Raw genomic sequence first — 27747 nt, 5'->3', positions numbered from 1 at the left:
TGTTGATGTGTGGTAAGCCAGAGATATTCATTACTGGTAGAGTCGGGCTGTTTTAATAATACTTACTTTGGCCACGTGCAGTCCGAAAAGAATGTAGCGAAGAAAATTCATTTCATAGTGACAGTTAAAAACAGATCACAATTAGAAAGATTAATACTAATATTAGATACTAGGAGAGGCTCTTCAAACATAATACTCCAAACATCAGTACCCACACATCTATTCAGACCCAGAATAAACATGTTGGCTTAAACCCCCTTAGGGCAGAAGCTGTTAGGTCAGCAGGTGTTTGATGTGCAGCCAGGGATAACTCCTCTCTCCCTCTCACACATGTAGACTCTCCAACCATCACTTCCCCACTGGGACAGCAAGCTGAGCACCAGACAGAAAAGCTTGGATACTGGATACTTACCAACCCTCCCACACACACACACACACACACACACACACACACACACACACACACACACACACACACACACACACACACACACACACACACACACACACACACACAATTATACATACACACAAAATCTCCCACTGTCAAGATAAACCAGGAAGGTTTAGCTAGAAAATGAATGAGCCCAGAGACTAATTCTACTTTTTTATGTAATTGGTTGGGACGATGTACTGTACTCCTAAGAAATAGCTCATGATGTCCCACCAACAGAGATGTGTAGGATGGGGAGAAGTCTGGTGTTAAATAGGGGAGGTCTGAACTCATCTTGTTCTTGCCAACATCGCACAGCTCTCTGCAGGCCAGGGAAGGTCCTTCTGCTACATGCTTGAAAACATGGCTTCCTCCTTGGTGCTTACGCAAAATAAAACGTAAGGCAAAGGTAACCCTGGGTACACTGGGTCACTTAAGGTCATGTTTACCTTAAGCAAAGGTCCAATTCTTTTGGTCTCTCAACAGTGGAAAAATAAAAATAAATCACAAATCTCAAAATCTACCTTAAATTCTGAGCATTGCATTTGACTCAGACCCCACTACCTGTGCCTTCGGAAGAGTTAGCAGTAGAGTAGATACTGTCAGATCCTCTGTCATGAGGATGATGTTTAGGTGTACAAGGGGTAGGATGTATTCAGTGAGGGGGTAATTAGTGGAGTAGTAGTTCTCAGGTCTTTACTGTTAAGGCGGAGTAGAGGTGAATACCGCCTTAAGCTTTACTTGCTGCTGCTCATAACTCATCTGTTCCACCCTGCCATACACACACACACACATACACAACTGTACAACTGTACAAAAAATGAAATCAACCAGGTTCAGTGCAATTGGTGTCAAAACGTGGACAGGCCAGAGTTTCTGAACATTGCATTCTGAATACAAGTTGCCCTTGACCATTTTAACTTATAAATCCTGAGAGAGCACCAGCAAATCTGCCCTCTCACCAAAATGAACTGGTTACTTTCACCCTTACACTGTCCTACTTCCAGTACAATTGTCACGGTGAGCTCCCTCGTGCACACAGCTCCAACCACGCTCATGCCCTCATCCACTCCCTCGTGCACACAGCTCCAACCACGCTCATGCCCTCATCCACTCCCTCGTGCACACAGCTCCAACCACGCTCATGCCCTCATCCACTCCCTCGTGCACACAGCTCCAACCACGCTCATGCTCTCATCCACTCCCTCGTGCACACAGCTCCAACCATGCTCATGCTCTCATCCACTCCCTCGTGCACACAGCTCCAACCACGCTCATGCTCTCATCCACTCCCTCGTGCACACAGCTCCAACCATGCTCATGCTCTCATCCACTCCCTCGTGCACACAGCTCCAACCATGCTCATGCCCTCATCCACTCCCTCGTGCACACAGCTCCAACCATGCTCATGCCCTCATCCACTCCCTCGTGCACACAGCTCCAACCATGCTCATGCCCTCATCCACTCCCTCGTGCACACAGCTCCAACCACGCTCATGCCCTCATCCACTCCCTCGTGCACACAGCTCCAACCACGCTCATGCCCTCATCCACTCCCTCACTCACAGTCTCCCACCTACCCACACACCTGCAGCTCGTTTTGTCTTTGATTTCCAGCAGCATTTAAAGCCACAAGTCCAGTTCACCAGTGCTACACATTGAGCCTCGCTACGTTACCCACGGTTGCCTGGGCTGCTGCGGTTACATGCTTTGAAGAGAGAGACAGAAAGAAGAGAGAGATTGACAGAAAGAAAGAGACAGAGAGAGCGACAGAAAGAGACAGAGAGAGACACTGCACAATTGCTATGCTGCTTCAACTTCGTTTGAGCGCTTTGCGTCTGAGAATGTTTGCACGCTAATAGACCATAATTCAGCATGTGAATCTGTTGTCCTCATCTTGACTATGGACAGTAAAGATGTTCCACTGCCATGCTCGCCCACTGCTTCTTCCATAATGACTCCAGCGCTACAAGAACGTCCTCTCTGTCTTGAGCTGTTCTGAGTTCCCATTAAAAGGTCAAAAAAAGGTTTGTTTAATGAAAATTCTATTCAGTTAAGATATTTTCTAACCAATATGTCTTGTAGTTTAGGTATGCTGTGCTGTTCATAAAGGTGCTGTTAGTGTGTCACATTTCTCTCTGATCTCGTGTTTCATCTTTTTTTTCTATATCCGTCTCATTTGCCTCTGTTGGTTCCAGTGCCCTCAGTCTGTCAGCTCTCTCTGTCTTTGTTCTCTCCTGCATTCCTCTCAGCCCTTATAACACTTCTACTTCAGCAGGCTGCACAGACAACACTTCTAACAGCTGTAAATGGAAAAGAGGACCTGTGGCCAAGAGAAATTCTGTTGTAATGAATCAGAGAAGGAGCAGCACTCTGTACCACCCTCGCAAGATCTTCAGTGATGAAATGCTGAATATGTACCATTCCACATCCATAGTAAATATGGCATATTTCTGTGGTACTATGTACATACTGATATACTACATTAACTGTGCAAATGAATTAATACTGATCATAACTTTGATTCTAATCTCTGCAAGTTTTACAGCACATACTACTGTAATTATTTTATAATAAATATCTTATATAAATAATTGTGTAGTAAAACCCACAGCAGTAGTAAATAACGGTCTATTTACTTAATAAGGCAGCTAAACTTAAAATCCACTAATATTTCCTTTAGAACATTAACAGTGACCAGTTTTTTGTATATGCTATATGTGTACTTCCTATGCACAAAACCTTAAAACAAAATGATGATTCTGACTTTCAGTCCACGGCCCCTCAGCCGGGTCAGAGCCATTCGCTGTTCTGTTCTTGTCTGGTCTGCTTTTCCCCACCCAGCACAAACATGGAGGAATCTGTGCTTGCTGGACATTATTTATAAGACCTGTATATGTGCCAACAGAGCTCAAACAGCCTCCCCCCTCTTTATCACACACACTCACACATTACTTTTAAGAGAAAGACAATGAAAAAGGAGAAAGAGAACAAGCCATCAAGCTGTGATAAAGAGTTTCCGGGATTCAGGCATATTCAGGCATCTACCATATTCATTGTATAATTTTATCCTTCTGACATAACAACTGCAAAAAGAGAATAGGATCTGAAGTGTTATTACTACCACTAGGACAGCAAGACAGTAACTCAACTTACAGATAATTTATACTGACAGTGCAAAGTTAGTATATGTAGTTTGGATATTAACATGACCTTCTACTACATGCTTCAAAGGAAACTGATTTTTGGTGGATCTCCTTGCTGTGTTCAGGTCTCCTTCCAGTGTGTTAGTATGGAGCTCCTTCCCATCCGACTCAGGCTGGGTCGCCCCAGAGTTTGTTTCTTCCTCTCTTTTTCTTTCTCTCCTTCTGTGATTAGAACCAGCTGGATCTGCTGGCTCCTGTACAGCTGTGAAAGTCAGAGACAAGGAGAGCCCTGCCAAGTCATGCTCAAGGAAGGGACATGTGGGTGAGAGAGAGAGAGAGAGAGAGAGAGAGAGAGAGAGAGAGAGAGAGAGAGAGAGAGAGAGAGAGACTGAGTTTCTGAGGGCTGGGGGAGGGGTGAGAGAGACGGACAAAACGCAAGAGGATGAGGAAAAGACAAAGTAGAGAAAAGGGGTGTGGCCAATATCCCTGAAACAGCACCTTGTTTCACCTCAATCATCCAAAGTGCAGGATACATAAAAATCCTCCATGTTGTATTACAGAAGTTTGAATGGCTGAACAGGTTATAACAACTGATCTTTCACACATTTTAGTCATATTACTGATATTATCAGTATGAGCAGATGATCTTTGTATGATCAGTTAATTCAACTTCATTATTATTTGACTGATGTTTTTTATTCTCTATTCATATATCAATTTACAGTTTACAGACATGTCATAAAATACACAAGGCAAAACATTATGTTTTGTCCTTTGCTAGAGTGCTGGTTAACTTTAGTTTATCTGACATTTTAAACACATCTCCTTTAGATGTGTCTGAGTCACAGTCCCAACATTACAAGTAAGAATTAAAGAAACCCAGTGGCTATATATGGATATAAAAAGCACAGGATATCTTCAGTAATTGTATGTTCTTGGTATGTAAGACTTTATTTTAGCAGTTAGCAGTGTGATAGACTTTTCTGGCCTTCTATTGTTTGAATTCAAATGTCAACGTTGCAGTAGATCATTGCTAACTTGCATTTAAAAATGTTCAGTTCTTCTTTTATCTGAATGAAACAGCTTCCTAGATGTATGTACACAAGCACATTACTTTCTTTAAAGCGCACAACTTCCCCACATTTTTATGCACAAAATGTTTTCACGAAGGAAGATATAATCTTTTCTCTTTGAATTTAGCCTTTTCTCTTTCCTCTTGGATTTTACCCTTTCCCAGATGTCCTGGAGTATGGGTGCTTTTCAATTCCGCCACTCTGCCAAAGCTCCGGTGCTTTCACAGGTCCATGTTCACTGCTAATGGAGCAGAAGCAGGAGCTGACGTACCACCACCGTCTCCCACAGTGAGGACATTCATCGCCTGCTCCCCCTGCTCCACACCAGGGGCTATGCCGACCGATCTGTGAGGTTCTCCCACAGGAAATGTCCACTTCGTTCAGGAAGTCTGAGGTTTCCCCTAGTCTCTTTGATTTCTCCATCATGTAAAAACTGTCGGGACTCAAACATGGGTCAGAACAAAGGTGATTTCAATCTTCTGATCTTCTGAATCAGATATTAGATAACATGATATGGTGGGTTATTTAAAGCAGCAGTATGCAATTCCTTTTAAGAACATTCAACTTGTTAATACAAAGACATTTAAGTCTTCGTGTCTGCCATTGCAAAAGTTACGGAAAGTGCAGTTAGTAGTAGGTTTTAATAGATTGGAAATTACTCTTTATTACAACTTCAAAATCTGCATCAAAATCTACAATGTCATGTTTGCAGCTGTTAAGTCTGTGAAGTTACTTTAAGATCACATTGAGTTAAGTTACACTGAGATTGAGATAGCACAGTTGCCAATGAATTTTCTTAACAAGCTGCTTTCATAAAAATTGGTGTGGACAATCTTTCTGATGTGAATAAGATGCATACTGTTAAGAAAGCAGGAGACAAAAAGGAACTAACTGAGTAAAAATGAATAAGAATTAATAAAGATTAAATGAGGAATAAAAATACAAAATTTATCTAAGTTACAATTAAACCTTCTGAAATGCATAACTGACTGAATATAGTGTCTATGCTTAATAGTATATTTATACTTATGTTATATTTATATATTTAAATTAGATCTTATTGATTAGCAGTTCTTTATATAAAGCACTGATACTCTGTTATAATGTGCAAAGTTGCACGCACTGCAAAATATCGTTCTTGCTGCGATAATGTGAGGGGTAGTGAGACGTAATCTCACTGCCTTTTCTTGGCCCTTTGAATCATTTCTCTGGCATGTTTCCTCTTTAGCTTCTTTTTGATGAGCAGGAGGTCGATGTAAACGATGTGTCCAAGCACAGTTGATGCACAGAGGAGCCCGCCGTGCACCGCGCCTGCGATCCCGCAGCTGAACACATCCTGGCCTGAGAAACACACAACACACTGAGGTCACATTGAGGTGAAAATGTCACTACATATGAGCTCTCTGCACTAAAGTCAAAGCTCAGTGAAGGTGCAGTAAAGACAGAGTCCATACAGAATGGATTTAGAGCAACAAATACTTGAGTACTTAAATTAATGTTTAAAAGTCAACTTGAAGTTTATTTTTATGTCGTAGATTATTCCTGTTTGTTTTTGTAAGGTTTTTTTTGTAAGTTTATATTGTGTCCAAATGCAAGATGTGCATTCTTTGAGAAGAAACCCTTCTGACATCTAACTGTTACAAAGACTCAGTCAAACCTGAGATGAAGAGGTTTTTGACAGGAGTATCACAGCGATTCCTAGCGATGGCTTCAGGCTGGAAGCGCTCCACATTGTGCTCAGCTGAGTACATAGCTCCAAGATATGCCCCCAGGTAGTGTGTGTTAGTCAGCGGAGTGGCTATGTCCTGGAACACCAACTGAGAGATAGAGAGAGATAGAGATAAAGAGAGATAGAGTTAGAGATAGAGTTAGAGTTAAATTGACTAATAAAATTAATGTTTAGATGTTTGCTTATGAACACCTACATTTTCAAAATTGTAATAAGCAAGATTAGGGGGCATTTGAAAGATTCCAGACAATAAATTTCTAAGAAAAGATACTTTTGACAAACGTGATATTAGCTTTAACCTTAACTAACATCTGGGGATCTGGACCCATGCAATTGTAATGCTGCTTTGTGACAACATTTGTTGATAAAAGCACTATATAAATAAATTTGACTTTGACTTTGAACTAACAAATATGATAGTAGCATAGGAGATGGCTCATGGGAATTCATGGAAAGTTGCAAATTTGATATCGTAGTGGACATGCCCTGTGAATTTCTCCTTAAACTTAAAACCCTTTAATGAAAATTCACCTCCAAGACTTCATTTTCATACCTTGTCTCTCAGTTTGGGGAAATAGCTACAGGCCCAGTCAAAGAGATGTTTGGCAAATCTCGTCTTGTACTCTACGTAGTCAGCCCCTCTTTTTTTCACAGTTGTGTCCTTCCATTCATCAAACCATTCATAGCAGACCATTGTCAGGATGGTCATGCAAGATTTACCTGTAAAATTAACAATGCCTGCCATTAATAGCAATAGGTATAATGCAGAACTGGTCTGCAGACCTAATACTGACCCCTGCCCCACCCCCAACCATTCAGAATATGAGCTTACACAAACACAGTGGTTTTAATGTCTCAGATCGCACATAGACCTCCATTACAAACTGTTGTAAACCAAAACTGCTTATGTCCTCCAGGCTCCAGTCTTTACTTCTGCCACATCACTAAGCTGCAGAGGGCTAATTGAAGGTCTTGCAGTTTGACGGAATTAAACCAGAATCGCGGGAGCCTTAGAGTAACCCCTGTATAACGGTACCTGGGTGGCGAATCTTGGAAGTGGGGTCTTTGGCAGAGGGGAAGGTGATGAACATCATAGGAATATTTTCGGGAGCTTCATCCTTGCCCATACTGAAGAACTTGTCCATTCTTTAAATAAACACATACCTTTCAGAGGTGCAAAACTGTTTAAATTCATTGGCCTACTACTCATGCACATGTTATATTTAGAATTTTTAAACGTTTTAATGTCTGTTTAGAATAACTCAGGAAAACAGAACGTAGGAAAACAGAAATGCTGAGACTAGCCATGTTCTTCCCATAGCCTGTAATATTATCTGAGGAAGAATGAAACCATGTTTAAATGGAAGAATGGCAAAGAGCCCAGTGCTGGGATTACCAGCAGCTGTACAAAATCTGAAGGTATAGACAACAGTGCTACCCTGTGTGGGCTTTGTGTAACAACATGTAACAGGGAGTATGTAGTGAAGTATGTAGAATAACTGATATTTAGTTACTCAAAAATTACTGTAGTGCCAAAGTATATGATATATACGAAAATATATGAAAAGATAATTGTGGCACATGCTTTTGGCTAGATCATTGTTCGCTATCCTGTGCATCTCTCCTATCTACCTATGGCAGATATTGCATGAACAGTGATGATATGTGCTGTACTGTAAAATTTTGTCATGGTACTGACATGCCGTCCATGTCATTGGACTTAAAGAGCCAGTGGTTGGTGGAACTAATTCCGAGTTCTTCTTGTGTGGCATCAAAACCTGAGAACACTAAAAATGATCCTCGCCCGGGTTTCACCATACTCAGACGCTGCTGAATCGCTACAAGAGGAAACCAGTGTATTTTTAGACTACAAAAGTACATTTTGTAGCATTTAACAGTGTAAGTGAAATATACACAACAGCAACATACAACAAGTATTATTGCTTTCAGATATTCAGTGGCAGGGAATTGCTGACCAGGCTTGGCATGTATCTCTGGAGGCAGAAGTTTGCAGAAGGTATTGAAGATTCCACAGTTGGAGATGATAACTGGAGCCCGCACCTCCACATCCTCTTCATTCTTTTGCACTGTGACACCTGCCAAGTCAACATAACAATGTATATTAATATAACATTTTGGAATCATGTAAAATAATGCTAATTATTTTAACGGTATTTCAGTGGTCAAAACAATTCATAACTAAGTTGCTTTACTCACCATATGCAGCTCCCTTGCTGTCAACCAGGATACGGTTTACTCTAGCATGGACCAGTACTTGTCCACCAAATTTCTGGATGACTTTAGTAATATGGAATGGAATTTCACTGGCGCCCCCTTTTGGGTAGTATGCTCCACGCTTATAATGGTGCAGGAGCAGAGCATTGATCACACAGCTTGAATCTTTGGGTGGAACGCCTGTGTAACAATTGAGATAGCACAGTTAGTAGCTTTATGCAAAGCAATGTTATGGACTTGACATTTATAATCTGTTCATTTGGCATACACATTTATCCTGCAGTACAATCCAAGCATACCACCAGTGCAGAGGTTTTTTGCTATGATTATTGCTACAAGTGCCTAAAGATGAGTTTTCTAATTATTCAGATACAGATGTTCTGATTTAAGAGCAGGACATAAGTACTAGCAGTTTACTCTTGTAGAACCAAAAAGACAAATATGAGCATTGAGTTAGGATATACTAAAAGTTAAAATGGCAGAAGAATGAATGAATGAATGAATTAATGGATTTCAAATAAATGAGAAGTATTTCACCATAGAAGAAGTAGGAGAAAACCGTCTGGAGGTCCTTGTTGGTGGTCAGACTGTTGGCCACTGTAGTGGCACTAGTGCCTACAAGGCGGAAGATGGAGGAGCAGAGGTCAGCAATGCCACTCTTCAACAATAGCAGCGCCACCCACTGAGGAATTATCTTCAGTGTAGCCAAATAGTGCGTCTTCTTGGCAGAAATCTGTGTAAACACAAGAAAATCAAGCAAGGTATCAAGGCTTTTAGGATTCGCTAGAGTTATTCTAAGAGGATTAGCAACTTTCATGATCATGAAGATGCAACACCTTCATGATCTTGAAGAACTCTTTTACAGCTTTGACATCATGTGGGAACTGTTCCTTCAGATGTTCCTCCATCTCAGTTTTCCCAGTGTAGATGGTGTAATTCCTTTGTTCTTCTCCAGTTCCAATCACAACAGTGTCAAAATGTTTGGGCAGCTCCACAAACTGCAGCTGCCCTTCAGTGAGCTGGTCCACAACAATCTTAAACAGACTGTTCTCATGCAACTGGCCAATATAATGAAGTCCTTCAGAAATTTAAAAACAGAACACTTCATCATTTTATAGAAATGTTTAGCTATCATCATTCTAATAACATGGCAATGCATTATTCAATCTGAGATTTTTCTCTGGATTGCTCTCAAAACATAGTTAGTGAACATCTTAACTGTTTTGCAAGAATGCTAGAAAGTGCTAAAAAAATGCAAGAGATGACTTACCAACATCAAACTCAAAACCGTTATCAGTGTAGGTGTGACAGCAGCCCCCAGCCTGGTCATGCTGCTCCAGCACCAGAACTCTCTTACCCAGCTTGGCCAGTGTAGCTGCTGCTGTCATCCCACCAATACCACTGCCAATCACGATCGCATCCAGATTCTTGGGCACACGCTCCCTGTGGAATGCTAAAAAATAAGGAAAAACAATCATGACATTTACTTTGCATTCTCTGACAGTAACTCTGAAATACTGTCAAGGAACATAAGAACAATTATAGGTAATCTAGACTCAAAACTGCTGCTAAAATCTCCCAATCTAATTAAGATAGGAAAAATGCAAGATAAACAATCATTTACCATGATGCTTTAAGATGTTATAATTAGTTTATGGCATGTGAATTATCTGTATTACTGTTTTATCTCAAGCAGTCTCTAAAAGCACCACCAGAATTTAACAGATTTTGTGACAATTATAATATGTTAATGAAAATATATAAAAATTAAGCATGTTATTGGTTAAGTCCATTTATTCTAACTAAATTGGCAACTGTTTTAGTTGCCAAAATCACATTTTAGTCAATAAAAAGCCCACATTTCTTTTGAGAAGTAATGCAATAGGTGTTGCACCATTCTTTCTTGCAGTGACAATTGTGCATTAAAAAAAATAATTCATATATGTGTGATTAGACTTTATGATGAACCCTTTAATTATTTTCTAAAAACATGCATGTTCTATTGTTTGATACTTTTTTGTCATTTTTATCAACCACTGGATGAAATTTAAACAGTTTTAATGTGTTTATGTAAGTATTTTGTGTTTCATCATTGTCGCTGAAAAACTCTTCTTCAATGAACAATTTGGCAAGAGTCTAATTGTGTTGCTAGTCTGTCATGTATTCATGTTTTATGCAACTTATGTTCTATTAATCTTATGTTTTATTGATAATAAATACTGTATTAATAAATCCACATCTTTTTGATTTATGTATATTTGTTTGATTGATCATTAAATCTTTGCATTTAGTTCAAACTTTGCTAAGTTTCCTGTTTTTATCATCACCTAATGGCTTCAAGGTAGTTTGACACTACATAAAATTTTAAAATGCATGTATGCAATACAACATACTTTATGTATACTTTTTTGCCTTTGTTTTTACAAATTCATTACCCACATTTACAGCAGAGAGTATGAAACTGCAATCAACTCACCTTGCTTCAGAACTTTGTATCTCTTCTTCTGGTCAAGCTCTAATGGTCCTGGAGGTCTCAATGACTCTAGTGAGAATGGACTTGGTTTGCCAAACAGGTACCAGTATGAAGCCCCTGCCCAAACCACGAAGCAGACCAAGAACACTAGCAACCACATCCTGAAATGTTTAGTTAAAAACCATGTACAGACTGCTATAATATGCAGTGTGTAAGAAGCGGGGAAAAGCCCACGAGAGCACAACAGAATACACCACACAATACACCACCTGGTCGTTAATGGTCATCTTTTATTATCTGTAAGTGCTAAAGGTCTAAGCATGATTGATATGTTCATTTGTGCAACTCTAAATAGTATTTTAGGGCCAGCAGTAAAGATAAGCAGTGAAGCTGTTCAACTGACTAAAGAAAATATTATTCAGACTGTATACAGACACTTGACAAAGTGATCAACAAAGGTGTTATTCCTCTTTTACACAGGATTCTGAGAAGGGCCATTTGTAAACATAGTACAGGTATCACAGGCCATAAGATCAACACCAAAATAAAACGTCCAGACCAAGAGCAAGATAACATTTGTTACGACCCTTGTCTAGGTAAAGGCTGCAACATAATGTATGTATATAATCTGTACGGATATGGATAATGGAAAGAATGAAAATAATGGCATCCAGGACAAAGTTATCTGATTTTAAGTATTAATTAAGTTTACTGGTACAAATACACTGGCAATTACTACACCCATTGTCTAAGTACAACTTCTCCCACAGGACTCACACAAGACTAACGGCCAAAGGCATACTAACAAAAGGGAGACAACACACAAAGTTATAAAAAATCCATGCGAGCTAGCACACAGTATTCAGGGTGGTATCAGTACAGCACAATACCAACAGTCTCACACACAAAGCCTCTCGTTCTCCTTGAATCTCTGTGCTCTTTGGGGTGTTCCTACTCTATATTTACACAAGGCCTGAGTGGAGGGGCGGAGCCAGTGTGAGGTGGTAGCCAAGACCAGGCCTGGAGGAACAGGATCTGGCAGTACAGGATGTAACACATCAAAAGCCAAAAGGACATGCTGCCATTGTGGAAAATCGTGCAATGGTTCAGGCAAAGATGCCTCAGACTTATTTGACTGACAAGTAGTGACCAAATAATTGATATTAAAAGAAATAAATAAACTAATTTCAAATGTTGTTCCTTGCACTGATAGACAAGGAAACAACAAAGAAGATACAAGTGTATCAATAATCAAAAACTAGCATTAAGGAACAGAAGTTTATTTGTGTATACTGCAGATAGAAATAAACACTAGGTTGTCCAATCAACTCACTTTTGAAAATTTGGACAGGTTTCTAAATTGAAAAGGTAGAACATGTAGTTCTCATGATCATGTTCATGACTGTACTGTAAACGTTGGCAACGGCCCAGCAGCTGTGAGCTTGTGGAAAAAGAGTGAAAAGTTGACATTTAGTCCTCATATTATTCTTATCAGGTAATGTAATTAAGATAAAGCAGACATGTGTAAACCATGTTAGACTTTATACACATGATATGGTGTCTAATATATGGGATAGATAAAAATATGAGAACAGTAGGACTATGTCTGGTCTGGAAACTACGAAAACCCAGAGTAGTCAAAATTTGCCTCAAACTAAATGTTTTTTAAATGTGCAAGGTATGGCAGGATGCGGAGACAAGCATTCTGAAAACATGCAGCTTTATTAACACAGTAGTGATTATAAGAGTAGTGCTTAGAAAAAACAAACAACACTAAACATATACCATATTGCCAAAGGTATTGCTCACCTTCCTTGACTCACATATGAGCTTAAGTGACATCCCATTCCTAATCCATACAGTTCAATATGATGTTGGTCCACCCTTTGCAGCTAGAACAGCTTCAACTCTTTTGGGAAGGCTGTCCACAAGGTTTAGGAGTGTGTTTCTGGGTATTTTTGACCATTCTTCCAGAAGCACATTTGTGAGGTCACATACTGCGCGACTCGTCACTCCACAGAACGCACATCCATTGCTCTAGAGTCCAATGGCAGCGTGCTTTACACCACTGCATCCGATGCTTTGCATTGCACTTGGTGATGTATGGCTTGGATGCAGCTGCTCGACCATGGAAACCCATTCCATGAAGCTCTCTGCAACACTTTTTGAGCTAATCTGAATGCCACATGAAGTTTTAATGTCTGCAGTGACTCTGCAGAAAATTGGCAACCTCTTCGCACTTCAGCATCTACAGACCCCGCTCCATCAGTTTACGTGGCCTACAACTTTGTGGCTGAGTTGCTGTCATTCCCAAACAGTTCCATTTTCTTATAATACAGCTGACAGTTGACTGTGGAATATTTAGGAGTGAGGAAATCTCACAACTGGATTTGTTGTACAGGTGCAATCCTATCACAGGTTTACACTGGAATTCACTGAGCACTTGAGAGTGACCCATTCTTTCACTAAGGTTTGTAAAAACTGTCTGTATGCCTAGGTGGATATATCCCATAAATGTATAGAGATTTCTGAAAATGAGTAAGCAACTAATTTAACTAAGGAACAGGATGACAACACAGTGATGTTCACACGTAACTCGTCCATAAAGTACTTTTATCTGTATTCAGACATTTCCTAGAAAGTGGTTCACTCGCACCAACTGACAACTATTGCTTTCCTTCTCAAAAAGGACAAAGATCCAAACTCCTGTGATTCCTATAGACCATTATCTCTCCTTATTGCTGATGTAAAGGTGTTAGATATCTCATTTAGAGAATGTGCTCCTTTATATTATATCCCAAGAGCAAAATGGGTTTATAAAGGGATGTTAATTGTTTTAGTACTCATACACTTTTCAATAACACTTACTCAAAACGTTTGGCTGAACTTCCTGAACTTGTGATTTCTTTAGATGCTGAAAAGGCATACGATAGGGTAGAGAGCGAGTTAAAGGTTAAGTATTTGAATTTGGTGATACATTTCATTCTTGGATTCACCTCCTTTCCTCATCCCCTAAGGCTAGTGATCACACTAAAGATGTTTATGCTGATTATTTTGTTCTTGGACGTGAAAGTCACCAAGGTTGTCATCACTATTGGGCCCCTGTCTACAACATTAAGATCTTTCCCTTTGTTCAAAGGAATGGCATGGAATTTAACATAAAATATTGCTGTATGTGGATGATTTGTTACTATATGTAAGTGATCATACACTTGCTATCCTTGCTGTTTTGGGTATTCTGGATAACTTTAGTAACTTTTCAGGTTATAAATTAAATTTAGGTCAAAGTGAGTGTTTTTCCACTAATATTGCAGAATGTCACCGTCAGATGTGCCTTTTCAGTGTAGTCAAGTCAAGTCAAGTCAAGAGGTTTTATTGTCATTTCAACTACATATAGAGTACACAGTGAAAGGAAACAATGTTCCTCCAGGACCATGGTGCAACATAATACACAGTGCAGACAGAACATGAGTGCAACAGACAGACAGTACAACACAATACAGACAGTACGATATACATAGTGCAAACAGACACTTCACTAGACAGAAAAGTGTAAGAGGTAGGCTTGGTTAGTGCAAATTGTGCCGTGTGCAATACGTAGTTTATATACAAAGGGGGTCCCTGTTGCAGTGAAGTAGTGTGTGTAGTGCAAGTACCTTCACATTGTCAGGGATAAGTGGTTGGGTTTGTGGGTGAGTGTGTGTGTATGTATGGAGGAGAAGTCCATCAGTTTAGTGTCTGGCGTTGAGGAGTCTGATGGCTTGTGGGAGGAAGCTGTTGCAGAGTCTGACCGTGCGGTACCTTCTTCCCGATGGGAGGAGGGAGAAAAGTTTGTGGGAGAGGTGGGTGGGGTCATCCACAATGCTGGTTGCTTTGCGGATGCAGCAGGTGGTGTAAATATCTGTGATGGAGGGGAGAGAGACACCAACGATCCTCTCAGCTGTCCTCACTGGGTTTAAATATCTAGGTAATAATGTGGCTTGTTCAGTATCTAGCTTTGCATCTGCTAATTTCACTCCCCTTCTGTCACATGGTCCCACCTCCCTCCTGTCAGTCATATCTTCTGTTTTGTTCTCCACGCGTTTGAGTGCCTTTTATTTTGAAATTCCTAGTTGTCTCTGTCTTCACACCCCTGCCTTGTTCTCCGCCCCTCGTTATTGCTTTCTGGTGTGTCTTGTTGGGTTCCTTGTTTGGTCAGTGTATTTAAGTCCTGTGTTTGGTCTCTTGTGTTTTCGGTTATTGTAAGTACTTGTTATGTTTATGCCCTTTGTAACCACGCTCTTTCCATGTCTTTAATGTTAGCTTTCATGTCCCCTCTGTTCTTTGTGTTAGTTGTTTTATTATTTAATCACTTCAAAGTCTGCATTTGCGTCCCACCTGCTTTGCTCTAAATGTTACAATCTCAAAGATTACATCTGACATTCAAAGATGGCATAACCTCCCCATTTAATTAATCGACAAGATTAATGTTAAAATGAATATTTTACCAAAATGCTTATTGTTATTTCAGTCAATTCCTCTATTTCTGCCAAAACATTTTTGACTCCCTGATACGATAATTTGTTGTTTTGTTTGGGGTGGGAAATGTTCATAAAACATTACTGCAGAGATGTAGATTTAGAGGAGGATTAGCATTACCTAATTTTCTAAATATTGAGCTGCTCACATTCAAGGACTTTCTACCTGATTAATGTCTCCTGGATCCTCTTGGTGTAAATTGGAACTATCATCCTGTAGGGAATCTTCCATGTCTGCTCTACTTTACTCCTCTTTACCTCTAAAACCTTCTCTATATACTGATAATCAAGTGATTCTTAACACACTCAAGATCGGGTATCAATTTAGATGGTATTTTAAATTTATAGCTGCGTCTTCATTTAAATAATAACCATTTATTTCCTGCCATCTCTTTTGGACTCGACATTCTTAGTGTGGTATGACGAGGGTGTTACACAATCCCAGTATTTATATGTAGATGGTGTCTGATAGTTTTTCTAATTTGTCGTCCTGCTACGGCCTCCCCGTTTCACATCTGTTTCATTATCAAGCTTGCAGTTTTGTGGCGAAGTCCATGACCTTGACTTTATATAGTGCATTTTGTATTGTGCAGGCCTTTGCAAATCATTAGTCCCACTTGAGTTTTATTTTATAAAGGTTTTAACAAGGTAACAAACACTGAGAGCAACACCTAAAGAAAAAAATTGGAATTGCTTGAGTTACCAAATGATGTCCACAAACGGTAATCTGCATGTCATTATTCTACTCGAAGATAAATGTGCTTGGTCTACAGTAGAACTGCTATATTTTAATGCCACTGCAGCTGAATAGTGACTGGACAGATTAAGTAACAGGATAAGAAGCTCTCAGCCTAATCCTGAGAGAGGTTTGAGATGAGCTTAAACACACAGGAAAGTAGATGAGGCACGACAGTCAAATCTCATTACTGTCCTACACAGTGGTAATGTACAGGCTATTTATTATCACCGGGTCAACTGTTTAGCTCATCCACACATGATGTTAGTTTAGAGCATTCATTGTACTTCATTCATGTAAGAAGCTCTGGGAAACAATCTGCTGTCATTGCCTTGTACAGAAGTATTTTGCAAAAAATCTATATCTTTTGCTAACATGAAAAAATTTGGCTTTGGTACAGGTACTTAGAGTAATTTATTTTACAAAGAAGCCAAGAAAGATATTACATGATAGACCATAATAATATGAATGTCAGAATCACCTCCTAGTGATAACTGTCATATATAGACGGTACATTATCATATATTCAAAGCATGGTCTAAAAATTTGTTTTGAGATATACAAATGTACTTTTCCTGAATTTGCTGTTTAAAAGGTCTTCTGTGAACATGCATTGTTAAACACAATGCTCTATTACCAACCATTATGCATGGAGCTTTAATTCTGTTAAAGACTAAAGAATACCTCTGGAGTTTTTTTTCCAGGAGCCCCATCAAGACTGCTTTGTAGAACTTTTCTTTTAAAGAACACAGCCTGCTGTGGTGTGGCAATCTGCTATGTAACAATACAGCCTCCTTTCTCTTTGAATGGGTTCTTGTCTTCAGGAACTCCCTTGATCAATGGGTCTTCTGCAGAATGAGCCTCAATGTTAGCAATAAGCTCAGGGGCAGTTATAGAAATCTGAAAAAGAAGCATTTAAGGACAAAATCACGGTGTAAGTCGCATGACATTTCAGAATGGGCTGAAGTATTCAAACTCTGGACTAACCCGCTTCCCCTTGGACAACATGGATGACCAAGCACCTCAGTAATGCATGTGATGTCTGAAGATAAGATGCTTAGTAGGACCTAAAATCCTTTTATATGTCTTCAAGGAATCAAAGACACTCACTGCAGTCCTGGGTGTGCTGACTTCATTCTGTAACTGCTCCAGCTCCATTTTCAAGATGTCTTTATCTGTCATGTCCCGAGCCATCTTGGCTGAGAAAAGATGCAAATGCAAATTCAATACATGACAAACACCTAAATCAATGCAGATAGTAAATATACATATGTTGTACACAGTACATTTTAGGTGGAGGTTGTCATTATGTGAAGCAGTGTGTTTTAGTTCTAAAAAGGGTCTGCAAGTTGTAGTGAATCTAATTTTTTTTTTTCAAAGAAAAATAAATTTTTGCTGGAGCAGTTATTTCAATGAAAGAAAAACTTCTAAAAGAAGTTTCTCTGTGTGAGCAGTAATTACTTCTATATGTTGAAGGCATCCAAACGTAAACTTGCCAATGTAGAAGCATTACTTTATAAAAGCAATACTTACATAAAGATTGAAAAATATACAGACTTACAGTGAGTCAGTAATGGCAATAAAAACAAAACTACACCTCATACCTCTTCAGTGGAGGGACTTCCAGTCAAATAAATGTTCTGATGTCTCCTATTAGATAATCAGCAGGATGGTTCTTTCTTTGAGCAGACTGAGGTCTCCGTCTTCATTGCTCTCCACCTCATCACACATCTAGGATTTTTGGCTCATCCTCTTGGGAATTGGCTTCTGATGTCACCAATTCCCCTTGATCCCATTAGGCTAATCAGTGGAAGTAGGATGTCTCCAGGGGCAACGTTTAAACCCCACTGGGATGAATAGAAAGGGCTACTTGTGATGACCTGAAGTACTTAAGAAATATAACAATGATTCCCAGAATAGACATCTGATAGTTAATGCACTCTGATGTCCTACAAAAGCAAGTTAAAGACATGCAAAAGATGGGAGAATCCTTCTGAACATTATTTTCTAGATGTCTTTTTCTCAGATCTCACTTTACCACAGCCACAAGAAACATACACTTGCTTTAAGTACTTTTACCCACTGCAGTATATGCTAAGGTACACTGGTACTGGATATTAAATGGATCCTGTAGGACAGTTTATTGGGCTAGAACCCAAATCACTGGTTCGATCCTGGGTTACATCCTGAGTTTGATCCCAGATTTCTTAGTTAGAATAGTTCTAGATTAGTTACAGACCAAGCAGACCTGTTCTATGAATGGATGGACACCACAGCTCAAAAATTGTTAGGAGCACCTAAAGGTCAGGTACACTGTGTAAAAAGATTAATCTTCAAAATCTTTAATTTAGCAAATTTAGCTGATGTTGGAAGCATACTCCACAATGAATTCTACATGTTAAATACCATTGTGATAGCCCATCCTGCAGTGAGTTTACAACAAACAATCAGAAACGCTGACTTGGGTACACCAAATACATTTATCATGTTGAAACCAGGTGGTAGGGGGAAACTATCTGCGTTTATAAATGGCACTGATTACTCATACAAAAAACCTCTAACCCTCAAATAGTGTGGTCTATAATTAACAAAAAAAAGAATAAAACAAAAATAAAAAGAAACATATTTTACACTTTATGTTGCAGATATGTACTGCATCACTGTATTTATGCACTTTTTAATATTTCTGTTCAATATAAAGTTATATTGAATATAACCCCTCTCAATTATTTACCAGTGAGCATGAGCTTGGATACACGAGATAAACCGCGCGCGTGGCCGGTCAGCGAGAGGAGCCTGCTGCTCAGTGTTGGCAGGTTCGCGGTTTTCACGCCAAATTGGGCTTGTTTGAAACTCCTTCCGCGGGGTGCGGTTTTTTGGGCTGCTTTTGAGTTGGGCCACCGCGGGAGTTACAAGTCAACACCAAGAATCGATGGCGATATAACACGTAATTTGTCTCCATTTTAACACTGCTTCCCCGGTCGACAACTTACACTCGCCGCCACCACCCCCCGCTCAACAACTTACACTCGCCGCCACCACCCCCCCGCTCAACAACTTACACTCGCCGTCACCACCCCCCCGCTCAACAACTTACACTCGCCGCCTCCCCCCGCTCAACAATTTACACTCGCCGCCACCCCCCGCTCAACAACTTTGGGCTTTGGGCTAGTTTAGGCTTCTGAGGGGCGGATTTTACACTGACTTTGGGCGGGATATTTTTGTAGGACCTGGCAACATTGCTGCTGCTGCTCACCTCACAAACCAACTCGAACAAGCGTGCTGGCTAATAGTCGCATTTAGCTTAACTGAGCTAATGAAAAGCAGGGCTGAACACCAGAGAGGATTATGGGCCAGCTGTAGGCTTTTCAGCTTGGCGCAATCAGCTAGAAGACTTTCTGTCCTTCCAATGTTTACTGGATTTTCTCATACGGAATATGTCAGTTAAAGTGTTCTTTTAATATTTACAATCGAAATAATTTAAAAGAAATACAAATACATTTTAAAAGTTTAATTTAAATGCGGTTCATTGTTTTAAACCAAGTTCAACATGTTCATAATAGTTAATTATTTCATAGACTAAACAAAGGTTTTTAATCTAAAATTGCATTGCTGGATGTAATTCAGTAGTGACGATATTTGGGGTAATTTATCAAATATAGAACATAAAGGTCTTCCTCACGTTTTGACTAATTTTTAACAGTTTTCGGAATAGCAGTCTCTTCTCTCAGTCTCTTTTAACTTGGATTGTAGTTAGATTGCTGCAATGCGTTTAGCATAATAGCAAATAGACTAGGGATTTCAGAATTTTAAAGACGTGAAACTGATCAGAAAATGCCCTACTTAGCCGATTTCTCGCATGCACGAAGCTTGGATTTCTGAGTGGAGGACCGCGATCTGTAATAAAAACATAGATCAGTGGTGGCAGAAGAGGGTCTCAACGTGCTGTGTGCGTCTATTTTTCTGCCCTTGCTCCTAGAAGAAGACGTAACGTCCGCCCAATGTAATCATGGCTGCTCCTAGCAGAAAGGAGGTGTTGAGAGTGATTATGCAGTTTGGGGCGTTTATACTGACTCGAGTCGGATTCTGGAATTGTTTTAGTATGCTTATGCTGTTCGCAGAAAGGGCAGATGTGAAACGGTAAGCGATATGGTAGAAGAATGTTATGCATATGAGACACAGTGAAGCAAAATTGAATGTTAGCCTATTAGCAATCCAAAAGATATCGTAACATAATTTAGGAGCGTGAAAAGTTGGAAAGGCCTGTTGTATGTGGGAAAGTTTAAGAATGCTGTCAGTTCTCTTATTAAAATATATCATGTTTTCGTCTGGAAGACAAAGAATGACCAGGGTACTTCCTGGATCCTGTAACCTAACTGTACCCAGTTAACTCCCTCTGTTCTGTGGTTCCCTTTGATGCAAAGGCCATCATTTGACGTTTCAAGATCCTTTCATTATTCTTTGAGGTTAAGTCGTTAGAAGAACAGCACAGAGTAACTTGGGACAGCTTGCTTGCTTTAGGTAGACATTTCTTACATTTGGTTTTTTGGTATGCCCACTTAAAAGTTCACTGGGCTTAAATACAGTATATTCTCTCTCTCTCTCTCTCTCTCTCTCTCTCTCTCTTTGCTTTCAGAAAACCAGATATTCAGGTGCCATACTTGTACATTGACATGGGGGCTGCAGTGCTGTGCGCCAGCTTCATGTCGTTTGGGGTGAAGAGGAGATGGTTCGCCCTTTGTGCTGCTGTTCAGCTGGCCTTCAGCAGCTATATATCCTACATTGGTGGACAGGTCTATTATGGAGACTGGTTAAAGGTATGTACAAAGGAAGGTGATGAATAGGACATTTAATGGGATGTGTGTACACAGGGTTTTGGATCTGTGATTTATGCCCCAAATGTTAAGTTTAATAATTCTGCAGAGGACACACATACTTAGTTGTGTAGTATTTCTCACCAAAATATTTTTTGACAAATGGCTGCATATTTGGTGTATGGTTTATGGTGAAAATGTCCTTGCTGTCCAGCCAAAACATCTTTGTTTATTGTTCGCAGTGTCCCATTTTTTGTCACTATAGACTCAGCCACATGAGGGCAGTGTAGAACTCATCATTGGTAATCATATAGAAGGCTTAAGTGCTCAAGTAGTGCTGGCCACTGAAAACAATCTCAAAATAGGATCGTGATAAAATGTATGTTGATATCGATTAAAGGTTTTTGACATTTTCTCTTCAACATCAGTGAGGATCAATAAGGAAAGACGTAGCAACCTATCACAACAGAAATAAACATAACAGCCACTCAGTTTTGGCTTGCGCGTCAAAGGTACCAGTGGTGAAGAAAGCTCTGAAAACTAGAAAACAAATGAACGGAAGCAGCAATTGACAACAAACTTGTCATTATCCAAAGCTGGAGAAATTGTAGCATGTAGCATGATGACTGGTTTACAGTATTGACATTTTGAAACCTTAAAACATTTGAGGTGTAAAACTAAAAATGTATATGTAAATGTGTCATATTTGTAAATTGTGATTTTTCACTGCAATCAAAATTTGTCCCCCCCTTTTTACCCATCTGTGCAGTTAACACACACACACACACACACACACACTAGTGATTACTAGGGGGCTGTAATGCACACGTGCCCAGAGCAGTGGGCAGCCCTAGCCCGGCGCCCGGGGAGAAGTTGTTCTTTAGGCTTTAGTCATTATCAGGATACTTTTCAAACTGGAAGCATTATCAGATTATAATAATATTAAAATTGATCAATATGAGGAAAAAGACCCTACCTGTACTTGAGAGAAATAAACCTCTGAGACCACCGACCATGCTTCCCATCACAGTACTCATCTTGTGAAACTCAGCCCAGTCACACCGGTTCTGTCACATATGTAACTCAGGTCAGAATGTACTCCAGGGCCATGGCTGTCATCGGAGGGTTCCTTGTGCTGGCTAGTGGGGCAGGAGAGGTGTACAGACAGAAACCTCGAACACGCTCACTACAGTCCACTGGGCAGGTCTTCCTGGGAATCTACTTAATATGCTTGGTGAGATCTCTCTTTAAGACTACAGTTTGCCTTCATACTTCTAACTAGTATAGACTGCATCTTAAATATGTTTAGAAGGTTTTTGGAGTATTCTCATCTTGGATGTTTTTGACCTATATTTTGACTTTAGTAATAATATAACATTTAACTGTGAAAAATGAATCTTATGACCTGTTTTAATTTACATGGTATTTTTTTCATGTCATTCTCGTAACCTGCAATTTACTGTAATTTTCCATAAAATTTCAGGCTTATAAAATTTTTTTGTAAAATTGCAATTTTTTGTTAATGTGTATAAAGCAAATCAACACGTAAAAGAAACAAACAGTGCAAGAACATTGCACAGTACCCAACATCATAATGTCAAGACTGCTGAAGTCTGATCTGATGTAATATGGTTTGTCCTCACCAGGTGTACTCTCTTCAGCACAGTCAGGAGGACAGACTGGCCTATCTGGACCACATCCCTGGTGGAGAAGTTACTGTGCAGCTCCTGGTGTTGGTCTTTGGGGTACTGGCACTCTCCTTCCTGTCTGGCTGCTATGTGCGGTTGTCCTCTCAAATTCTGGCCATCCTCCTTCCATTGGTAATACTCTTCATTGACGGTAACTTTGGTTATTGGCACCACAGCAGGCGTGTGGAGTTCTGGAACCAAATGAAACTTATCGGACAAAACGTGGCCATCTTTGGGGCAGTGCTTATCCTAGCCACAGATGGCTAAGGACCCAGGAAGGGGGAAGTCAACTTTGCTGTAATACAGGAAATCCAGTTTTAGATGTACCTCAGGGGTAGACTTTGAATGACAGATAAGTATTTGAATGCAACTGAAGAGCATATAAATTAATACAACATGCCATTTTTCCCTTTTGCGTACAGGGTGTTATGATCGTTATTTTAAAGAAAAGAAAAATCAACAAGTGTCTGTTTACATTTTTTTCCCCTGCTTCTTTATTTAAAACAAAAGATGGAGAAAGTCCAATCTTAAAGCTTAATGATATGTTAGGGCCCATTTTAAAAGGCTTTGTTATACTGTTTTTAATGCTGTGTATTGGGATAAAAAAGGTATTTTTGCCAGTTATCAAGCTTGTACAGTCTTTTGGCATTGGCAGGCAAATCCTTTGTTAGTTGACAACACTACAATCTTTTACATTCCAGACATAAAATGCCATTGTATAATTATCTATTAAACAGTCATGGTTTTCTATTTAAAGGTGTTTTTTATCATCACAGCTTGGCATGTAAAATTATAGTCTACGCTGAACAATTACAATTGTGATATTGTTTCAAAATAGTGTCTCATTTCCTTGTGAAGACAGAAGAATTTGTGGTGGAATGCTGGATTGTTCCCAGATATGCAGTAATCTGTTTAATAATGAAAATAATTTTAACCACCATTGGGATTAAGAAAGACTTTTGGAGTTATGAAATTATCTCTCTTAAATCCTTTGAAATATGACTGCCAACTTGGATGAGCAGTGTGGTCAGGATGATGCAAAATATTGATGGACAGATGGGCAATACAAACATTACTGGAGTGACACTGGATTTTGCAATTGCAGCATGTTTGCTATATATTTAAGTTTACGCCTAACTGAATCTTAGTGTTTTGTGTAAACAATAATTCTCATTAACCATATGCTTATATCTCTTGAGATCGTCCACTCCATGGGACAGCCATGTTTAAGGAACATTGCATATGTAAGACAGCACAATGTTCTGGTTACCGAGGAGTTGCCCGGTATTGAATCGCTTGATCTAAACAAATCTGCATCCATGTTTGTGGTTGTGCTTCCCACTGCTATGCCGCCTGAGACCCATGAACAAAGGTTTCGGTTGTGTTGCCTCAACTGGCCTCTTGTTGCCATTTCTGAGACCAACTGTCTGTCTCACAAAGCACAACTTATTGCTCAACTAGTGCAATTAAGAATGGTTTGATCCAGCCCTTTTTTATGTTCTGTCTCACGACTTTGCATAAAGTTGCTAAAAATAGCATACTTAGTTTTTAATTATCTCCATTATAAATACAGGGTAAATATCTAAATGTCATGAAATATCATTCAGTACACTGTTGTATTTGACAACTTCACTGTTTTTGTGTTGCCTGTATCTTGGTCACACTGCCACAAGTTCCTAGGTTCATCTTTCTCTTCCTACGGTTGTGTTCTGCCATCGCTATAGCAGCTACTACGGTAACCATTACAGTGGCTGTAATGACCAGGACGGTAGCCATCTCCGCCATGCACAGTTGACTGTCCATCAAAGCCAAGGAGGCCCCAGCCAAGAGAGGTGGGGAGTGACATGTGATATTGTAGTAGTCGTCTATGTGCAGGCGCCGAACACGGAGGATTTTTCTGAAAACACGGTGCAGCTCACAGTCACATACCCATGGATTCTCCGACAGGTGCAAGTGTATACTGGGAGTCTGAAGGTTCAGAAACGTCTTGAATTTGAGGCTGCCCAGCTGATTAGCTTCTAAGCCCAGGACACCAATACTGTGTAATGGGGTAAAGGCTTCTGATTCAATGCTGGAAATGTTGTTGTGGCCCAGGAGGAGCACGCCTAGACTGTCCTGCATGGTTAACAGGCCAGCTGGAAGCTGGTGTAGCTGGTTCCAGGCCAGGTTGAGCTGTTTTAGGCGAGTGAGGCTACGGAACACTGTAGAGTGGATGACCTGCAGGCGGTTGTGACTGAGGTCCAGCCTTTCTAGGCTCTCTAGCTGGCCGAGGGAATGGCTCTCGAGGCGTTCCAGAAAATTGTGATCCAGCCGAAGATCCTTGAGCGAGGTCAAACCATGAGAGAAGTCTTGCGCAAGGGAGCGAAGCTCATTGTGACCCAGGTCTAGTTTCTCCAGAAAAGACAATGATGACAAAGCCTGAAACAGTGAGAAATGTTTCATGTAATGGCCAAATATAGTATTCTGACATCCCCTACTTGAAATTTAAATGCTTATTAATACTAATTCCGATTGTACTTGTAACTAGTAGAGATGTACTCCAGAAGGCTACGTTAGCCTGCATACCATTGTTCCTTTCCTGCTTGCTTGTACATAGAATTGTCATTAACCAGTATCTTAGACAAGCATCCACCAGAGATTATCCCTTTCCTTGATATATTTGTAAGCAACATAAAATATAACTCAACATATAGTAAATAAAATCTCTAAAAGTCCTTAGCAGAGTTTGATTAGAAGAAAAGAGAATCTCACCTGGGGCTGTAGCATTTGAATGCTGCTGTTCTGAAGCAAGACAATACGTAAAACCCAAATCCCAGTAAAGGCATTACTCCTCAGCTCAGACAATTCATTTCCACTAAGATCCAGAAGCCAGGTACCACGGGGAATTCCATATGGGATGTGTGTGAGACCACGAGCTTGACAGTCCACAATATCAGAGTCGTAACACAGGCAGTGATGAGGACACACTTTAGAACCCACCACAAGAGACAGGACAAGGGGGAAAAGAGGGGCTAATCTGAACATTTTGACCCCCTGACCAGCTTCAATAAGAGGATGCTTAAGTTACTATTTGCAACATACTTGTCAGTTTTCTCTTTTCAATCACGAGTTTAGGTAAAGCTGGACAGATATCCCACAGCTGAAATGCGACACTCTGAAGAAGAAAGAAAACCATGTGCTCTTGGTGAAGAATTAAAGGACTCAATCCTACTGTTTCCAAAGAGTGTATTGGTCTCTGTTGTATGAAAATAAAAGAAAAATTAGTGTATTCCCCCATACACTGACTTTTGCATAAAACTGTATAAATGATCATGTGGAACAGCATTTCTGAACAGATTTGCCAACAGATGGGTTTGATGGTTTTTAACCATTCATAGCAAGATATTTAATCATGCTCCAGTCACAAAGGGAAAGCAGTAAAATGAGTCAAATTAGACTTACCACAGCACCGTTAGTCAGACCACTCTTCTTTACTGTACACCTAAATGAACGTAATCTTAAGTCTTCACCAATGCAAGAAAATACAGAAATAGCACAAGTATATTGCCAAGTTGATGGTTCTGAGTGCAAAACTGAAGTCCACTGCACACTCAGGTTCTTTTTCCCCCCAGGCACAAGGTGTTTCAATTACACATAAAGGCATAGACACTGTTTAATTAATGGTACACAAACGGAAAGGTTGTGTTTCTTAATACGCACACAAAGTCGTAAAGCCTTCATTGAAATAGGACCATGTAGAGCCCAGATGCTGATTTCAGAATCACAGAGCTGAGCTCTTTAAGGCGTCGCATTGCTACAGAAACAAAGGGCTCTTGGTACACAGATAATAGGACACGGATGGATTAAATTACCTGTAAATAAACTCCTTACAATGGAAAAGTCATGACCTGACCACCTTTAGTGTCTTTAAGCCATGGAAACATCAAAGACACCAATGATGCAATCAGCCATATCAATTTCGGTAATAATCCAACCAGCCTTATAACTTATTTAAAAAAACATTAAAACATTAATGGGCAAGTCAACAACGGTTTTATCTCCTAGAGTATGTTATAAATATTTAGGCTAGATTAATTAAGGCTTATGTTAAGACCCTACCGCAATACTTTAGAAACATGTATAAAATATTTATTACCATTGTCTAACTTATTAACTCTTATCCTGTCATGTATTTACAATACTAATGCAACATGGCCAATAAATCCATCCTTCATCAAGCTCTGAATTTTTCATGTGTCTCAGTACTTGAGTATCACTCAAATCTGTTTTCAGTCCTTGGGGAAAAGTAACCCATGTCCTCCTTCCCGTTAAGCGTCAGCCCTTTTAAGACACTGCTCCTCTCAAGGATTTTTTCAATGTCATCTGAGGGAGTTTTTTTTCCCTCAGTGCCATTACCATTAACCCACTCATCACTGTTCTGGATCTGTAGGATTTCCTGTTACAAATGCTAAAATATGAGGTATTCAGCTGACCTGACACAATTTTGTGTTCTTAACAGCTGTTAATGAATGTAGCCCCTCTAGTGTACAATCTCTGCATTATTGACGGTCCCAAATTACCCAGAGGCATGCCCCAAATTTCTTCAACAAGGCTGACCGACCAATAAAAAAAATAATATTTATAACTCGTACAGTATCTTCATTTAAATATCCTCCTGCAACCTGCCCTGATTTCACAATATAGGCTACATAAACAATATCTAGGGATTAATGTAAGATATTGATTATGGAATCAACAAGTTTCAGTGTTGACCCAAATCAACAGTTCAGTAGCATTACTGGTATAAAGCCTGCATGCAACAGCACTCACAGCAGGTGACCAAAGGGCTAAGGTGTCACGTTGGGTAGGCTTCAAGAGATTTAAGACATCACAGTGAAGACGTGTTCCCCAACCATCCTTTTCC

At 39.8% G+C, this 27747-nt stretch overlaps 4 protein-coding genes across 10 annotated transcripts; 1 reads left to right on the top strand and 3 right to left on the bottom strand.

Moving 5' to 3' along the window:
- Window positions 1-4259: 4259 nt before the first annotated feature.
- LOC143510912 (inactive all-trans-retinol 13,14-reductase) lies at window positions 4260-12157 on the bottom strand. Its single transcript, XM_077000785.1, has 11 exons — window positions 11093-12157; window positions 9887-10069; window positions 9453-9694; window positions 9154-9349; window positions 8599-8796; window positions 8358-8477; window positions 8081-8219; window positions 7418-7527; window positions 6935-7101; window positions 6310-6469; window positions 4260-5993 (listed from the first exon to the last, which is right to left on the bottom strand). The coding sequence occupies exons 1-11, from the start codon at window positions 11247-11249 to the stop codon at window positions 5827-5829; spliced, it is 1839 nt and encodes a 612-aa protein (XP_076856900.1). The 5' UTR covers window positions 11250-12157; the 3' UTR covers window positions 4260-5826.
- A 3128-nt stretch (window positions 12158-15285) lies between these two features.
- Window positions 15286-23594, top strand: tmem101 (transmembrane protein 101). 5 transcript variants are annotated; one of them, XM_077000777.1, is made up of 5 exons: window positions 19477-19781; window positions 20325-20482; window positions 20979-21159; window positions 22244-22390; window positions 22803-23594. In XM_077000777.1, the coding sequence occupies exons 2-5, from the start codon at window positions 20352-20354 to the stop codon at window positions 23109-23111; spliced, it is 768 nt and encodes a 255-aa protein (XP_076856892.1). In that variant the 5' UTR covers window positions 19477-19781; window positions 20325-20351; the 3' UTR covers window positions 23112-23594. The 5 variants fall into 5 exon arrangements, with proteins under 5 accessions (XP_076856895.1, XP_076856892.1, XP_076856891.1 ...); XM_077000776.1 differs by having other exon boundaries at window positions 20322-20482; XM_077000779.1 differs by lacking the exon at window positions 19477-19781 and adding an exon at window positions 20767-20863 and having other exon boundaries at window positions 20344-20482.
- On the bottom strand, window positions 16549-22248 carry gngt2b (guanine nucleotide binding protein (G protein), gamma transducing activity polypeptide 2b). 3 transcript variants are annotated; one of them, XM_077000784.1, is made up of 4 exons: window positions 22133-22248; window positions 17947-18189; window positions 17453-17541; window positions 16549-17242 (listed from the first exon to the last, which is right to left on the bottom strand). In XM_077000784.1, exons 3-4 carry the CDS (start codon window positions 17534-17536, stop codon window positions 17117-17119), a joined length of 210 nt encoding a protein of 69 aa, XP_076856899.1. In that variant the 5' UTR covers window positions 17537-17541; window positions 17947-18189; window positions 22133-22248; the 3' UTR covers window positions 16549-17116. The 3 variants fall into 3 exon arrangements, with proteins under 3 accessions (XP_076856899.1, XP_076856898.1, XP_076856897.1); XM_077000783.1 differs by lacking the exon at window positions 22133-22248 and adding an exon at window positions 19077-19338; XM_077000782.1 differs by lacking the exon at window positions 22133-22248 and having other exon boundaries at window positions 17947-19032.
- LOC143510908 (uncharacterized) lies at window positions 23335-27694 on the bottom strand. Its single transcript, XM_077000774.1, has 3 exons — window positions 26286-27694; window positions 25596-26079; window positions 23335-25262 (listed from the first exon to the last, which is right to left on the bottom strand). The coding sequence occupies exons 2-3, from the start codon at window positions 25866-25868 to the stop codon at window positions 24474-24476; spliced, it is 1062 nt and encodes a 353-aa protein (XP_076856889.1). The 5' UTR covers window positions 25869-26079; window positions 26286-27694; the 3' UTR covers window positions 23335-24473.
- Between the last annotated feature and the right edge of the window lie 53 nt (window positions 27695-27747).

This window comes from Brachyhypopomus gauderio, chromosome 3, assembly GCF_052324685.1.
Source record: "Brachyhypopomus gauderio isolate BG-103 chromosome 3, BGAUD_0.2, whole genome shotgun sequence".
NCBI lineage: Eukaryota > Metazoa > Chordata > Actinopteri > Gymnotiformes > Hypopomidae > Brachyhypopomus > Brachyhypopomus gauderio.
Note: the sequence above shows the minus strand (reverse complement) of the source record. Positions and strands in the feature narration are given on the sequence as shown.

What these genes read in the sequence shown, in the direction of transcription:
- LOC143510908 (XM_077000774.1), bottom strand. Translation starts at nt 25,868, where the DNA reads ATGTTCAGATTAGCCCCTCTTTTCCCCCTTGTCCTGTCTCTTGTGGTG. An exon ending in TTCAAATGCTACAGCCCCAG is followed by an intron (nt 25,263 to 25,595) that starts GTGAGATTCTCT and finishes TCACTGTTTCAG; the next exon opens with GCTTTGTCATCATTGTCTTT.
- tmem101 (XM_077000777.1), top strand. Translation starts at nt 20,352, where the DNA reads ATGGCTGCTCCTAGCAGAAAGGAGGTGTTGAGAGTGATTATGCAGTTT. An exon ending in GAAAGGGCAGATGTGAAACG is followed by an intron (nt 20,483 to 20,978) that starts GTAAGCGATATG and finishes CTTTGCTTTCAG; the next exon opens with AAAACCAGATATTCAGGTGC. An exon ending in ATTATGGAGACTGGTTAAAG is followed by an intron (nt 21,160 to 22,243) that starts GTATGTACAAAG and finishes TATGTAACTCAG; the next exon opens with GTCAGAATGTACTCCAGGGC.
- gngt2b (XM_077000784.1), bottom strand. Translation starts at nt 17,536, where the DNA reads ATGGCTCGGGACATGACAGATAAAGACATCTTGAAAATGGAGCTGGAG. An exon ending in TCAGCACACCCAGGACTGCA is followed by an intron (nt 17,243 to 17,452) that starts GTGAGTGTCTTT and finishes CTTCTTTTTCAG; the next exon opens with ATTTCTATAACTGCCCCTGA.
- LOC143510912 (XM_077000785.1), bottom strand. Translation starts at nt 11,249, where the DNA reads ATGTGGTTGCTAGTGTTCTTGGTCTGCTTCGTGGTTTGGGCAGGGGCT. An exon ending in TTTCTCCTACTTCTTCTATG is followed by an intron (nt 8,797 to 9,153) that starts GTGAAATACTTC and finishes ATTGTTACACAG; the next exon opens with GCGTTCCACCCAAAGATTCA. An exon ending in TCCCCAAACTGAGAGACAAG is followed by an intron (nt 6,470 to 6,934) that starts GTATGAAAATGA and finishes TCTATCTCTCAG; the next exon opens with TTGGTGTTCCAGGACATAGC.